Below are 14,675 nucleotides of genomic sequence, written 5' to 3' on the forward strand. Positions count from 1 at the left end.
GGGTTCACCTCGCAGCTGGCAACTCAGAACAAATTGCCCGACATTGCGCATACGCCGCGTTATCGGCGTGGAATTTATGACGGCACACTCGCCTTGTATTCATGTCCTTTGGCCAGCAGCCGCCGACTTTAATTGAATTTTTATGCGCCACCAGCAATCCGCGAAACGTCAGGGAAAGTGAAAAGTCTTTGCTGTCATCTTCGGCCCTTCTTTAATTTTTCTACGCAGAGAAAAAAATGTCTATGCAGAGGGAGAAATTAGGCTTTTGAAGACTTTGCAAGTTTGTTTAATAGTTTGTTCGCTTTCGGTAGCTGTAAATGTTTCTGCTTCTAACCTTTTATGTTCCTTAAGTAGTAACTATATTCACTGAAATGTTGCAATTTAACATGCATAGATACGTTTATTAAATCTCAAGAATATACAGCACCCCATTTTATTCTCAGTGCAAAGCCACCTTGGGCTCCTTCTTTGCTTCTGTCCGCCGACGGATTAGTGACGTCCGAAATTGGGTCAAAAGCTGAGTTCGCTCAGCTGGCTAAGCTGCCCGACTCGTCCGCATGTTGCTCCTGCTAAGCACACTCGCAGGATAATCCTAATTGCGCTTTTAACGCGCAACTCTCGCCCCTCACGCGAGCTTTCCAAGAGGGTTCGTTGCATTCCGCCAAGGACTCGCTATCGCTGCGAGGGGATTAGGGCTTGCAGCTGGCAGGATTGGCAGCCACATCCTTTTGCGCCCGGGAAAGTCACTCCCCAGATGCCGCAGATACTCGTACTCGCGTCTTCCGATGAGTTTCGCCGGCACGTGCCTTCGCTGTCCCCATGGGCACCTGCAATTTATTACAGCCACTTGAAGCTACTCCCTCGCTTATCGTCAAAATAATCTTCTGACAACGGTGACGTTGCGGCCAAAAGAAAAGTCAGGGGGGGGCCAAATGTAGTATCAACGAGCAAAATGTGAACTGCCGTCAGTCTGGCAGCGCTCAAGTCGCAAATCGGCTAGTAGAGTACTTAAAGATACATTCGATAATCTCTTCTGCAATGAAATCAATTGGAAAAAGAAATGCAATATTTGTTTGTTAAGTTATAGCTTATGTTTGGGTTGTTTTAATCCTTTAATTGCTTATCAAGCAGACTGTGTGTTTTTAGATTTGGTGAGCACGGTGTAAAAGCAAACGGTCACATGTCGTATGAGTAATATTTGCGTGCGAGCTAATGCGTTAACAAATATGATAAAATCAATTGACTTAATAAGACTATGCATTTTATTTACAAAAGACTAGACTTGCACTTCAAGTAAAGTAAATTGTGTTTATTTGCTACTAGTAGTATCTCGCCCACAGGTTGCTGAATAAACAAACCCGCTCAATTATGATTATAACGCTTAACAAATTACGACCGATAGGCAAACAGCCTTGCGAATGACGAATTTCAACAATTGTTAAACTGATGGACTCCCTAATCTTTGTTGAAATCGAAATTTATGGATCGAAAACATTGCATGGGGTGAAAGGCAGAAATTCCAGAAATTCTTTTCAGGCTTTTCTTTCTACTTGTGATACCTATATCAATAAGTCGAACTGCGTAGTACCTTTGTACATATTTTTTTTTTTTGTTACTGAAGCCATTAATAATTTGAAATTGATTAATCAATTTAGTTGTCAGTCAATGAATTATCAATAAAAAAAGATTTATTGATGTAGAAAAAGAAAACAAGCTACACAGTATTCAAAAAGATTTAGGGCCTTAATATAACTGAACTATAATTAATTAAAATGCTATGCATATTTTAAAATGTATTAAATTTATAAAAAGACTTAAAAATCTCTTCCTGCTAAAGCCAATTCGAAGCAATATGATATGTTTTCTAATAGCACATATTGGTACTTTCCCCGAATCGCAATAAAATGACTCTGGCCATCTGCAACCCCTCATGGCCAGGTACTTCAGATTGCATTCAATTTTTATTAGCCTGCGTTATCCACGGGGTACGCAACACTCATGATCCATCACATGACTCATGGTCAGGGTCAGTTATGTGAAACTCGCATTTAAGCCAATGTGCTAGATAAGCAGCGATTCGTGAGATACACGGTTATACGGCTAATCATGACGTATGCACAATGCATGAGGTGTGGTGAGCAACGGCATGTCCCTTGGAAGCCGAATTTAAACTGCGCTGAGAGCGCGCCATATGGAGACAGGGACGATAAGGGCTTCCAAAAAGCATTCAATATTCATTATCAGGCGAGATAACAGTTGGCAATACTCACTTCGCCAGCCGAAGCGTTCGAGGGCCCCGTTAAACAGAGCCCAGACGTTTGCGAGACTCCGAACCGAACAGAACTACAGAAAACTTCGATTTAAAGCGGCTGTGGCAACAGAACCGAAATCTTTGGGCAAATATTTGCCAATTAAGAACCGTCGACGGCGCGTGTGTCTGTGAAGTGGGGTGAAGTGAAATTGGCCGGGCCAAAACAACCAGCCATGTCCGAATTTGTGCGGCAACATGTAAGTGCGAATCTTAAAACCAACGCGTATAGCTCGACTTCCTAGTTGTCGTGGCAATTTTTCCCATCCATTCGCTCTGGTTATCAGAAAATTACTATGATAACCGTATCGTTTTATCACATTTCTTTGGCAGGGCTCTGCTTTACGCCCATCATGGGTCTCATTTTAATTTTAAACTTCCCTTCTGTTATCACCTACACTCGCCTACACGTGGGGTGTTAATTGGAATGTAGTAATACATGTGATTATGGGCATAAAGTATTTACGAGCAGGTAGCCTAACAGAAGATTGTGTCCGTCACGGGCTCAAAAGTGTCTCGAGTTTGATTTGCAAAATACAACCGAAAATAACACTTTATAAATTCCGTATACTTCCTCTCGGAGCCAATTTCTTATCGAAATCTAGGCCAATTATCGACTGAATTTAGTCGCTCCAGGAACAGAGATAGGAAAAGCCTATTAAAACACTTTGGCCTAAGTAAACTCGAAACAACTTAATTTAAAATGCATTGCGCTTGATTAGTTTTGTCTTATCAGTCTGCTTTTGTTTGTATTTTCTAATTCCACTGAACATGAAAAATTCAACCATTAGCCGAGCCGACTAATGGTTAAATTATTTTTGAGAACTCGCAATTATGACTCATTGCTTAAGAGGTGATCTCATGGTCGAACGCTTCAGTATAAGCGACTGATTTTAAGGCAGTATTTATGGCTAAAGGAAAGTTCTAAATTACAAATAGATCGATTTTTTATTGCAGGTGCTCATGTCATGTTTGGAAAATAGGTAATGGGTGACATCAACTGATTTGGCTTCTATTGGTCTTTAATCTTATCTTGAGGTAGATAAGCCATGTCGTAGAAGATCGATACCAAAAATCGAATTACATAGCTTACATAGCTTAAATGTATTTTAAAAATGTATGCACTTCGTGATGACCCCTACGTTTTTTAGCAATTATTACTTGTTTGGCTGCCATGTCATGTAGTCTTCTTCTCTGCACAGTTTAATTCCAAAATGCCGATAAAACCTTTTTGTGTATCGGCATTCCGCCGATAAGATAACGCCCGGCAACAACTACTTTTATTTGCAAATGTTGGCTACCGTTTGCTTTCATTACCCTTATTTATTCGCCTATTTCTAAGCAATTTATATAAAGCAGACAAAGCAAAGTCTTTGAAATTCCTTTGGGTGTGGCACAGCTATAAAATAGATCTATGTTTTATTGGATATTTCAGAGTCCCACGGGTAAATTACCTTACAACGCATTGCACACATTTCTTCTCTTCGAAGTTTCTTAGTTCGATTTTATTTCAATAATGAAGTTGGCTGTCGTTGACCGCTGCCCTAATAAAAGTGTCATATCCAGATAAGCCTCTGTTTAGTTTCCAGGCTTTATTGCTCACTTTATGGACAGTCGGGAATTTAAATTTATAAACTTCCAATGTTGAATTACCGCTCAATGTAATATGGTCTTATCAGTATTTACATTGAGATATGACCCACTACCAGTTACCAATAAAACGTTTTGAATTGCCACGGGTTGATATTGGGCATGTTAGATTCTGATGATAATTAATTGATTTCCATGACTTTAATCTCATTATTTTTTGCTGTCCTTAAAACAGGGCGAGTATGTGTGGGTGAAGCCGCAAAATACCACCAGCGAATTCGCAGTGCCCTTTGGGGCTCGAATTGTGCGAACGGAGAAAACGCAGACCCTAGTTTGCGATGACCGGAACAAGCAGTTCTGGGTGCCGGCGGGGGATGTCCTGAAGGCCATGCACATCACCTCGCAGGAGGATGTGGAGGATATGATCACTTTGGGAGACTTACAGGAGTACACTATACTGAGGAACCTGCAGAACCGATATGCCAAGCAATTAATTTATGTGAGTATGCCAGTATTTACTTACTAAGTTGCCTGGCTAACTCTGCTTACATACTTGCAGACCTACACAGGCTCCATGCTGGTGGCCATCAATCCCTACCAGATTCTGCCCATCTACACGAACCGCGAGATACAGCTCTACCGGAATAAGGCCCTCGCTGACTTACCCCCTCACATTTTCGCCATTAGTGACAATGCCTTTCAAAGACTGCAAAGACTCAAGGAGAACCAGTGTGTGGTGATCAGCGGGGAGTCAGGAGCCGGGAAGACGGAGAGCACCAAGCTGATCCTTCAGTATCTGGCCGCGATTAGTGGCAAGCACTCGTGGATCGAGCAGCAAATTCTGGAGGCCAATCCCATTATGGAGGCTTTTGGCAATGCCAAGACTGTACGGAATGACAACTCCTCGAGGTTCGGCAAGTACATCGAGATCAGGTTCACGCCACAGGGCGCTATTCAGGGCGCTAGAATCCAGCAGTATCTGCTGGAAAAATCGCGAATAGTTTTCCAGAGTCGCGATGAACGCAACTATCACATTTTCTACTGCATGTTGGCGGGACTTTCGGCTCCGGAGAGAGAGCGCCTCAAGCTGCAGGAGCAATCGCCGAGTCAGTACCATTACCTGGCCCAAGGAGGATGCTTTACTCTGCCCGGAAGAGGAGATGCCAAGGATTTTGCCGATATCCGAGCGGCCATGAAGGTGCTTTCATTCAAGCCAGAGGAAGTGTGGAGCATTCTTAGTTTATTGGCGGCTATTTTGCACCTGGGAAACCTTAGATTCACGGCCACCGAGGTGGCCAATCTGGCTACCGCTGAGATTGACGACACACCAAACCTGCAGAGAGTGGCGCAATTACTAGGAGTACCCATATCTGCTCTGAATACTGCTCTTACGCAGAGAACGATCTTTGTGCATGGTGAGCATGTGACCACCAGTTTGTCCAAGGAAGCGGCTATTGAGGGTCGAGACGCCTTTGTAAAGTCATTGTACGACGGAATTTTTGTGCGCATTGTGCGAAGAATCAACGAGACTATAAACAAGCAAGTGGATCAGCCCATGAATAGCATAGGTGTGCTTGATATCTTTGGGTTCGAGAATTTCGACAATAACAGCTTTGAGCAACTGTGCATCAACTACGCCAACGAAAACCTACAGCAATTTTTCGTGGGACATATCTTCAAGGTAAGTGATCAAAATAAACTAGGTTCTAACGTTACTAACCAAAAGCGACCCGCAGATGGAGCAGGATGAGTACCAGAACGAGCATATCAACTGGCAGCACATTGAGTTCCAGGATAATCAGCAAATCCTGGACCTGATTGGCATGAAACCCATGAATTTGATGTCCCTTATTGACGACGAGTCCAAGTTTCCCAAGGGCACCGATCAAACTCTGCTCGAAAAGCTACATGTGCAGCATGGCAATCGATCCATTTACGTGAAAGGAAAAACCACCCAAACGTCTCTGTTCGGCATCCGTCACTATGCCGGCGTGGTGATGTACAATCCACTGGGCTTCCTCGAAAAGAACAGGGATTCATTCAGCGGAGATCTCAGGGGTCTGGTGCAGCGATCTGCCAATAAGTATCTGGTGGACATATTCCCTCGTGAAATGCCCATGGATACGGCCAAGAAGCAGCCCACTTTGTGCGTGAAGTTCAGGAACTCCCTGGACATGCTGATGCGCACTTTGTCGCAGGCACATCCCTACTTTATCCGTTGCATCAAGCCCAATGAATACAAGGAACCAAGTGTGAGTGTAATAGTTTTCAAATAGTTTTGTTCCAGGATGTAGTATAATTATTTAGTGTGAGCTCCATTTTTAACCTTCCCAAGTTCTAATATACTGATGGTACTCTTCCCTTAGAACTTTGACAAGGAGCTGTGTGTGCGACAGTTGCGCTACTCAGGAATGATGGAGACGGCGCGCATTCGAAGGGCGGGCTACCCGATCCGCCACGCCTACCGCGCCTTCGTGGAAAGATACCGCCTCCTGGTGCCGCCGGTGGGACCTTTGGAGCAATGTGACTGCCGGAAGGTGGCGCGGCAGATCTGTGAGGTGGCCCTACCTGCTGACTCCGACCGCCAGTACGGAAAAACCAAGCTGTTCCTGCGCGACGAGGACGACGCCAGTCTGGAACTGCAGCGGTCCCAGGTGATGCTCAAGAGCATCGTGACCATCCAGCGAGGCATCAGACGAGTCTTGTTCCGACGTTATCTGAAGAGATACCGCGAGGCCATTATTACGGTGCAGAGATATTGGCGGGGTCGACTGCAGCGTCGTAAGTACCAGCTAATGCGGCAGGGATTCCATCGCCTGGGAGCCTGCATAGCTGCCCAGCAGCTGAGCACCAAGTTCACAATGGTCAGATGTCGAACCATAAAACTGCAGGCCTTGAGTCGGGGGTACTTGGTACGCAAGGACTTCCAGGAAAAGTTGCTGGAGAGGCGAAAGCAGCAACAGCTGAAGAAGGAGGAGTTGCTGAGGCTGGCCAAGATGAAGGAGGCAGAGGAACTGCTGAGACTGCAGCAACTGAAGGAGCAGCGGGAGAAAGAACAGAGAGATCAGCAGGAAAAGCAATTGAAGGAGGAGCAGAGGCTCAAGGCCGAGGCAGCCGCTCGGAACGCCGTGGCCATGGCTGCAGTGCAGCAAAAGAGGAGATCTAAGCCCGTCAAGCCAGAGGCGCCCAAGGCTCCAACCCTTCAAGCCCGCAACTCCCTGCCACCACCACCCACCACACTGATAGTAGCTGCCCCACTACCCACTCGACCGGCAAGTGCCGCCACCAGAATTAATGCTATTCCCGAGACTCCTGGACCCATTGATGTGGAGTCCTCCAAGCAAATGGTGGATGACGTGTTCCGCTTCCTGAACGATGAACCCGATGTGAGTGGTCCTCTGGGGCCGAATGTCAAAGAGAAGTCTATGATGTTCGAGCAGGCATTGCGCCTGCGCAGAGATGTGCCCACCAAGCTCCTTTCCCGCCCGGTCAACTATTATGAGGCGGCGCCTCGGAAGATTGTCAACCAGACCCGCCTCTAGTAGCGAATCAGGCTGGGACTGGAACAGATCCGAACAAACTAGACCCTCGTAGCTATGGCTAATACTATTGCGGCTGGAGCTGGCCAGTTTACACTCCTAATAGTGTTCATGATCAGTACTATTAGTTAAGGTCTTTAAAAGCGTTTTGAACTTTTTTCTTACAACTATCCACGCAAATCTGTAAATAAATCATCATAAATTCAGTCAAAAGAACATGTACACTTGCTAAAAAGCCTATGCAACATCATCCAAGTCGTATAAAAATATTTTCTTTGCTAATGGCACCAAACCATATCTCTAATGACTATACGATATTATCGATTTGACTTTATTTTCAAACGAATAGTGCCCACATACTGATCAGTACGCTTCCAGAGTTTTGTCCAGTCCAACGACATAGGTTAGCTTTGGCTTCAAATTCAACCAATCGTATTGATTCTGTTGGGTTCCTTTTCAATGTACAAATCTAATACATAAGTGCAGTAAACGGCGGCTTGTATATAAAAACATATATCTTGGCTTGTGATTGCGTTTTGTTACATTTTCCTTACTTCTAAATGTATCATATTTATTAAACTCTGTAAATAAAACTCTCTAAGGCAACTATAGACATCAATTCGCATTTCGTTAGTGTATTTACTCGTCTGCGTTGGTTGTGGTTGTTTGCTTTGGGTTAAGGTCGAACTCCCCAATCCGGCTTTTGTGCTTTATGTCCACGTCCAGTGAGCGTCCCACCTCATATCCGCACTTTCGGATTGCTTTTCACCATAATACTTGAAAAAGTCGAGGAGCTTGAGTCATCAGTACTTACCTATTATAATATGACAGTGGGCATGAATAGTCCAAACGGCTTACAAGGGCATTTAAATGCTATCTTGACTAGATTAAATAAATTTCCTTCAATAGGTAGACACCCAAGCGATTTTATTTTGGCGATTCCTTAGACCTACCTGATTATTATGCCTTGTTTTATATAAAGTTCTGGAGGTTTGCACGATTTTTATTTGAAGAAATTAACACATTAAAATTGTTAAAAAGTGATCTCGTTCAATGCCAGCAGAGGTTAATTACTATTTTATTGCATAATTTTAAATGTATTAATTCAAAGTCTATTTAGAGCCTCTTTTTAAGAGGACCGCTTATTTAGAGACTCTTTTTAAGAGGACCACTTAAGATCTTTATTTCTCGTATGGAACATTTTAAGAACACCATAAACTGAGATTACCAGGAAGCTAATTTATGAGCCAATTTCCTTACCTTGTCGTTTATATTTCCTCTAGAAAGATAGTTTTTTAGGGGGTTTCCCTTAACAAAAATGCCAACATTACTTAACCTCGGAGCGATTGTATAGGCCATGGCTAAAAAGGTTTTCCGCCAGAATATAAATAAAACCATCCGCGCCCACCAGCCCCAAATGTATTTTTATTTAGCAAAATTTTGAAGAATTTTCCTCGTCCAACCATTTCTTAGAACGCAGATCCATGTCGTGTCGTCTTTAGTCACTAACTAAATGAGGGCAAAACAAATTTTCGCGGTGAGGCCTGAGTTTTTCGAAGCGTGGCCAACACCATCGCTATCAGGTGGCGGCAGAAGTTTAAAACAAATACCAAATGATAAATGAAATAAAACGGGATCGTAAATAATCGCCGCCGTCCTTATCGCGAGGGCATATCTTCGGGTGCAGCATACCAGTACTACCACTAGTCGCAATTCCTCACTGGCCAGTTTATATTTATAAAAGCTTACGAGCAAAGCACCTTCGATAAGTGGCACTCAGATTACAGGTGTCGAAATATTAAGTACGGCAGAATTATAAACTGTGTGCTCGTAGCTGGTATAAGAGATCGAAGCTACAGAGAGTGAATGTAGTTTGTATAGGTGTTTGACACTTTGTTTACCCTGTAAATAACGCATTATTATTACTATTTGCAGGCAGCCTTGAGAAAACTCAACAACCTCTCTTCTGGAGACACAATACGCCTACCCAAATCGGTGCCGAATAACATTGACACCTCCGACTTTAGTTACCTGAAATATGCTGCAACTTACTTCGGCGGTGGCGCCACCGCGCAGCACGAAAGAAAAGCTCTGAAGAAATCTTTGCTTAAACATGAGCAGCCCCTTGATGAGATGGCCTCGAAGGTAGGTCCTGGAAAGTGGGTACAAATACCAGTAGTACTTACATTTAATTGTAGGCCATTTGGTTGACTATACTCCGCTTCATGGGCGACTTGCCGGATGTTGTTTCCTCGCCTTCTCTCCACTCATCCGATAACGAAAACCTGATGAGTGACTTGACGAGCCTCTTGGACACTGCTAATTCCTATAAGCCCCGCTTGTTTGTGCGTCAGTCCCAAAGACGTGGCCCAAAGCCACTGGCTAATGCTGAAAAGGAAGCCCAGGAGTTCTATCAGCACTGGCTCAACGCTCCCACAAGCCACCTGGAGAAACTTCACTTCATCATAGGTCACGGTATAGTGAAGCACAGCTTACGGTATGTTGGAAGCTGGAATCTTCTTTCGCACGCAGCCTAATAAAACATCGTTGCAGAGACGAAATCCTGGCCCAGATCTGCAAGCAGCTATATCTCAACCCGAGTCGGAGCTCCTACTCCCGTGGCTGGTTGCTCCTGTCGCTATGCCTCAGCTGCTTTCCACCCAGCAAGGAGTTTGAGCCACACTTGCGCAGCTTCATGAAACAGGGAACTGCGCAACTGCAGGCCACTCCTTGCCTGCAGCGATTGGAGCGAACCCTGGTGAATGGACCACGCTGCCAGCCACCCTCCTTGTTCGAGCTCCACGCCATCCGCGGTCGCCAGCCGCTCAAGCTGGACATTCACCTGATGGATGGACAGCAGAGGAGATTGCAGGTGGATGCGGCCAGTACAGCCCGAGAGGCAGTGCATCAACTGTGTCAGGGCATGGGGCTGACCGACACCTTCGGCTTTGGATTGGTGCTGTCACTGAATGGAAAGCTTATGCCGCTGGGAGCAGGTCAGGAACATGTCCTAGATGCTATTTCGGAGTGCGAGCAACGCCAGCTGGATGCACCTTGGAAACTGTATCTGCGGAAGGAAATGTTTGCCACCTGGTACGATCCCTCGGTGGACCCCCAGGCCACCCAACTTATATACAAGCAAATTCTGAACGGCTTGCGGTGCGGAGAGTATCGCTGTCGCTCCGAGAAGGACATAGCAATGGTGTGTGCTCTGGCCTGCTTTGTAGAACATGGACCTGGGCAGATCCCGCGATTAAAGCCATCGGAGATCACAGCATTTGTCCCAAGCGATCTTCTGGCTCCCGGCGAGCGGGCCATTGAGAACTGGAGTCGCCTAATAGCTGCCACATACGAGAAGAGCTCCTATGTCAAGGAGGAAGGGAAGGACCTGCTATTGGAGGCCCAGAAGAGAGCCAAGGAGGACATTTGCCTATTTGCTCATCTCTCCTGGCCCATGAGGCACTCCCGACTGTTTGAAGTGGTGCGCAAAGAGGGACCAAAACTCCAGAGCGATGACCTTATGCTGGGCATCAATTCCACTGGCCTCTTCCTCATCGACGAAACGGAGCAGGTGCTGGCTTCCTGTTGTTTCAGCGAGGTGCTGAAAGTGCACGTGGAACCCGATGATAAACTGCATGTTATGACCTTCCAACACGTCAATTTTGTGCTGCAGTGCAGCGCAGCTCAGGATGCCAACGAGGTGATAAACTATATGCTGGATAATCTGCGCCAGCGTTCCAGCTACGGAGTAGCCCTCGATCAGGTCGTGGAGGGGGATCTAGAGGATGGTCTGGTGCTATCCCCCGGTGACCTCATCGAGTTCGAGGCAGGTGTGACTGGCGCCCAAGTAATGGCTGGTGATGCACAAGACTGCTACAGGGGATGTGTCAATGGCCACTGGGGTCAGTTTGCTGCTGGAAATGTTCGCGTTTTGGCAACCCTCTCCAAGCCGAGTGAAAAACTACAAGACATTCTCCGGGAGGGCCGATTTGAAGAGCCCCCGAAACCCACGCCTAGAGCCAACTACTCCCGTCGTCGTCAGCACAATATATCTTTGCTGGTCGAGAGCCAGTTTAGGGAGCCATTGGAGTGAGTAAAACAAGTTACTGAAGCATTTCTTTCAACCATTTCTTTCTTTTGTTTTTTTAGCTCCGATAAGGCTCCACTATCAAAGTTTTCTCCTGAGCCTCTGAAGGCGCCTCTGCTCAAGGCTGTTGTGAAGGTACCGCCACTGTTCCAGCAGGCATTGGTTATGCATCATCACATTCTAAAGGTAGGAGTATAAGATCCATGTGTAGTACCTATAACCAGTACGTTCTGAACATACAGTACATGGGCGACATAGCAAGGAGCAATCTGCCGGTCAACACGGACCTCATCTTCCAGCCAGCGCTGCAACATCCGCTGATGTGTGACGAGCTCTACTGCCAGCTGATGAAGCAACTGAGCGACAATCCATCCGGTGAAAGCGAGAAGCGGGGCTGGGACCTGCTGTACCTGGTTACGGGCCTGGTGGCTCCCAGTGTCCTGGTCATGCGGGAGCTGATCATTCTACTGCGCATGCGTGCTGACGCCCTCGCCGATGCCTGCCTGAAGCGCCTGAAGCGATCCTTGACTCAGGGCCAGCGAAAACAGGCTCCACACCTCATTGAGGTTGAGGGAATCCAGCAGCGCTGCCTGCACATCTACCACAAGATATATTTCCCCGATGATACTGTTGAGGCTTTCGAGATTGAATCGCACACCCGGGGAGCAGAGCTCATAGCGGATATAGCCCAGAGATTGGTGCTCAAGTCGCCAGTGGGCTACAGTATTTTTTTGAAGACGGGCGACAGGGTTTATGCGATGCCGGAGGAGGAGTTTGTTTTCGATTTCATCACTCAACTCATCCACTGGCTAAGGCAGCAGAAGACCATACGCTCCATATCCGACGGCCACTATCAACTGCACTTCATGAGGAAGTTATGGCTAAACAACCAACCAGGGGAGGACCTCAATGGAGACGTGATCTTCAGCTATCCTCAGGAGCTGCACAAGTACTTGAAGGGCTACTATCCCATCGATTGCGAGCAGGCCTCGCGTCTGGCAGTTCTGGTGTACAGTGCAGATCATGATGTTAGCTTGCAGCGACTGCCCGAAGTGCTGCCACGGCTAATTCCCGAAGATATTATTCCGCTGCAAACGGTGGCCGAATGGAGGCAGCAGATCCTGCCAAAAGTCCACCGCGATCATTTGACCGAGGAGCACGCTAAGCTGGTGTTTCTCCAAGAGCTCTCCCATTTCGCTTGCTTCGGCTCCACATTCTTTGTGGTGAAGCAACAAAATGACGATGCCCTTCCGGAAACGCTTTTAATCGCAATCAACAGCACAGGTTTCCATCTGCTGGATCCGCTAACTAAGGAGATCCTGCGCAGCTACGAATACTCCCAGTTGGGCATTTGGAGCTCAGGCAAGAGCCACTTCCACATTCGGTTCGGTAACATGATCGGAGCCTCCAAGCTGCTGTGCAGCACCACCCAAGGATACAAAATGGACGACTTGCTGGCCTCATATGTGAGGTACTTTCATGAACACGAATAACCATTTAATCGGGCCAAATAAATCGTGCTTTCACAAGTAACCCAACTCCTTGGTCTTGTCAATCAAGGCCAGCATTCCGACCATTAGCTCCTCACAGTTGGGTATGATCTGCACTGGTGGCAGGATAAAGCCGTAGCGTCCCTTATCACGGTACTCGATTGTGTAGCCGATCTTCTTGCCCAGCTCGTTAAACACCCAGTCCACGGAGGTTCCAGTGGCCACGTCTGTTTGAAGCGTCATATTTACGTAATTAGTATTATTTAGCACCTAACTAGTTTGATTAAAGCAATACTTACAAAGCACGTCAGCTGTGGAGCCATACTGGTAGACAGTTCCGTATGGCAGTGCTTCAATAGCATCGGCAAAAGCCTTGCCAATTGTCAGGATATCATCGTAGTTTTCTGGGAACTCCTCCTTGGTATGTCCGTAGGGCGACAGCAGGTACTGTCCATATGAGTGGAAGGATATGTACACACTGATTTCGTCCTGGATTTTCGTCAGATACTCGACCAGGGCCTTGGCTTCGGGCTCAGATCCTGGGGCGTCCCCAGCAAAAGTCTCACTGCAGGGATTGCTGGAGGCGCCATTGTTCTCCAGCCAATGGGAGTCAAAGTTCCGATTGGCGTCAGCTCCAATGCAGGCACTCGTGGCATGTGGCTGACGTGTCTTGCGCCACATACGGTCCTGTAATCGCATATATTTGAAATATATATAATATACATCATCATCAGTGCACGCATACACTCACCTTCTTGTGTGAGTACTCAAAGCCATCTACATTGAACACGGGTAATATGTGCCAATCGTAGTTATCGGCCAGACTCCGCACATCGGCATCCTTTGAGGTCAACAGCTGATTGATGAACCACGTAGCACTGGCCGAAGTTATCCACTCTCTGGCATGGACGTTGGACTCGATGAAAATGCCAGGATTGCCAGCCTTGTGAGAGATCTTGATGCCTCTGATGGTTCGGCCCTCGTAGGACTTGCCAACGATGAACTCCTCGGTCACCGAGGGATATGCGTTCAGAATCTCGTCCAGCCAGGCCTCAATCTCCTCCAGCTCGTAGTACTTCGTCCAGCCAAAGGTGGCGCTATCTGCAGTCGGCGTGACTTGCTCCTCGTCGATACGGCTAAATGGGGATCCGATCGTTAACTTTATGGCCCCCAGTGAGCACGCACTAATGGTTAGCTAATCGAGCGGGCTAATCGACTCGAGTGGCATTAACCCGTACGCTGTGTCGCATTCCAATACTTACTCCTGGACATTCTCGATCATGAGCTCGCTGCTGATATTATTGAATTTAAGAAGCTCCTGAAAGTGGTTTAGTTCTCCAGGACTGACCATAATATCAACCTGCTTACTACGCTCGTCGTACTCCTTCCAAACATTGTACTAAACACCAAGGAATATATATAGTGAAGACATATCTAATGCTGGGCAGTGAATAACTAACCTTATTCGTCAGCTCGCCAATCTTCTCGATCACAGCCAACTGGATTTTGTTCTGTATGGAGAGCTTGTATACCCTGAAGTTATCATAACGCTCTTTGGGAGTGTCCTTAAGGATCCCAGCACTTGTTAGAGCCACCACCGTGGCAAGCAACCAAAGCAGACGCATTTTGGGCAAAGACTGAAATTCTGCCGACGGCCTCGT

At 46.5% G+C, this 14,675-nt stretch overlaps 2 protein-coding genes across 2 annotated transcripts; one reads left to right on the forward strand and one right to left on the reverse strand.

The window, feature by feature from the left end:
- Positions 1-2,306: 2,306 nt before the first annotated feature.
- On the forward strand, positions 2,307-13,025 carry LOC6541780 (myosin-VIIa). The gene is made up of 10 exons (XM_026979180.1): positions 2,307-2,508; positions 4,134-4,397; positions 4,458-5,579; positions 5,635-6,150; positions 6,265-7,284; positions 9,373-9,582; positions 9,636-9,934; positions 9,991-11,526; positions 11,587-11,710; positions 11,767-13,025. The coding sequence occupies exons 1-10, from the start codon at positions 2,485-2,487 to the stop codon at positions 13,015-13,017; spliced, it is 6,366 nt and encodes a 2,121-aa protein (XP_026834981.1). The 5' UTR covers positions 2,307-2,484; the 3' UTR covers positions 13,018-13,025.
- On the reverse strand, positions 12,973-14,658 carry LOC6541771 (zinc carboxypeptidase). The gene is made up of 5 exons (XM_001970141.3): positions 14,475-14,658; positions 14,277-14,413; positions 13,766-14,150; positions 13,314-13,701; positions 12,973-13,241 (listed from the first exon to the last, which is right to left on the reverse strand). Exons 1-5 carry the CDS (start codon positions 14,637-14,639, stop codon positions 13,048-13,050), a joined length of 1,269 nt encoding a protein of 422 aa, XP_001970177.1. The 5' UTR covers positions 14,640-14,658; the 3' UTR covers positions 12,973-13,047.
- Between the last annotated feature and the right edge of the window lie 17 nt (positions 14,659-14,675).

Source organism: Drosophila erecta, unplaced genomic scaffold, assembly GCF_003286155.1.
Source record: "Drosophila erecta strain 14021-0224.00,06,07 unplaced genomic scaffold, DereRS2 tig00000055-arrow-pilon, whole genome shotgun sequence".
Classification (NCBI taxonomy): domain Eukaryota; kingdom Metazoa; phylum Arthropoda; class Insecta; order Diptera; family Drosophilidae; genus Drosophila; species Drosophila erecta.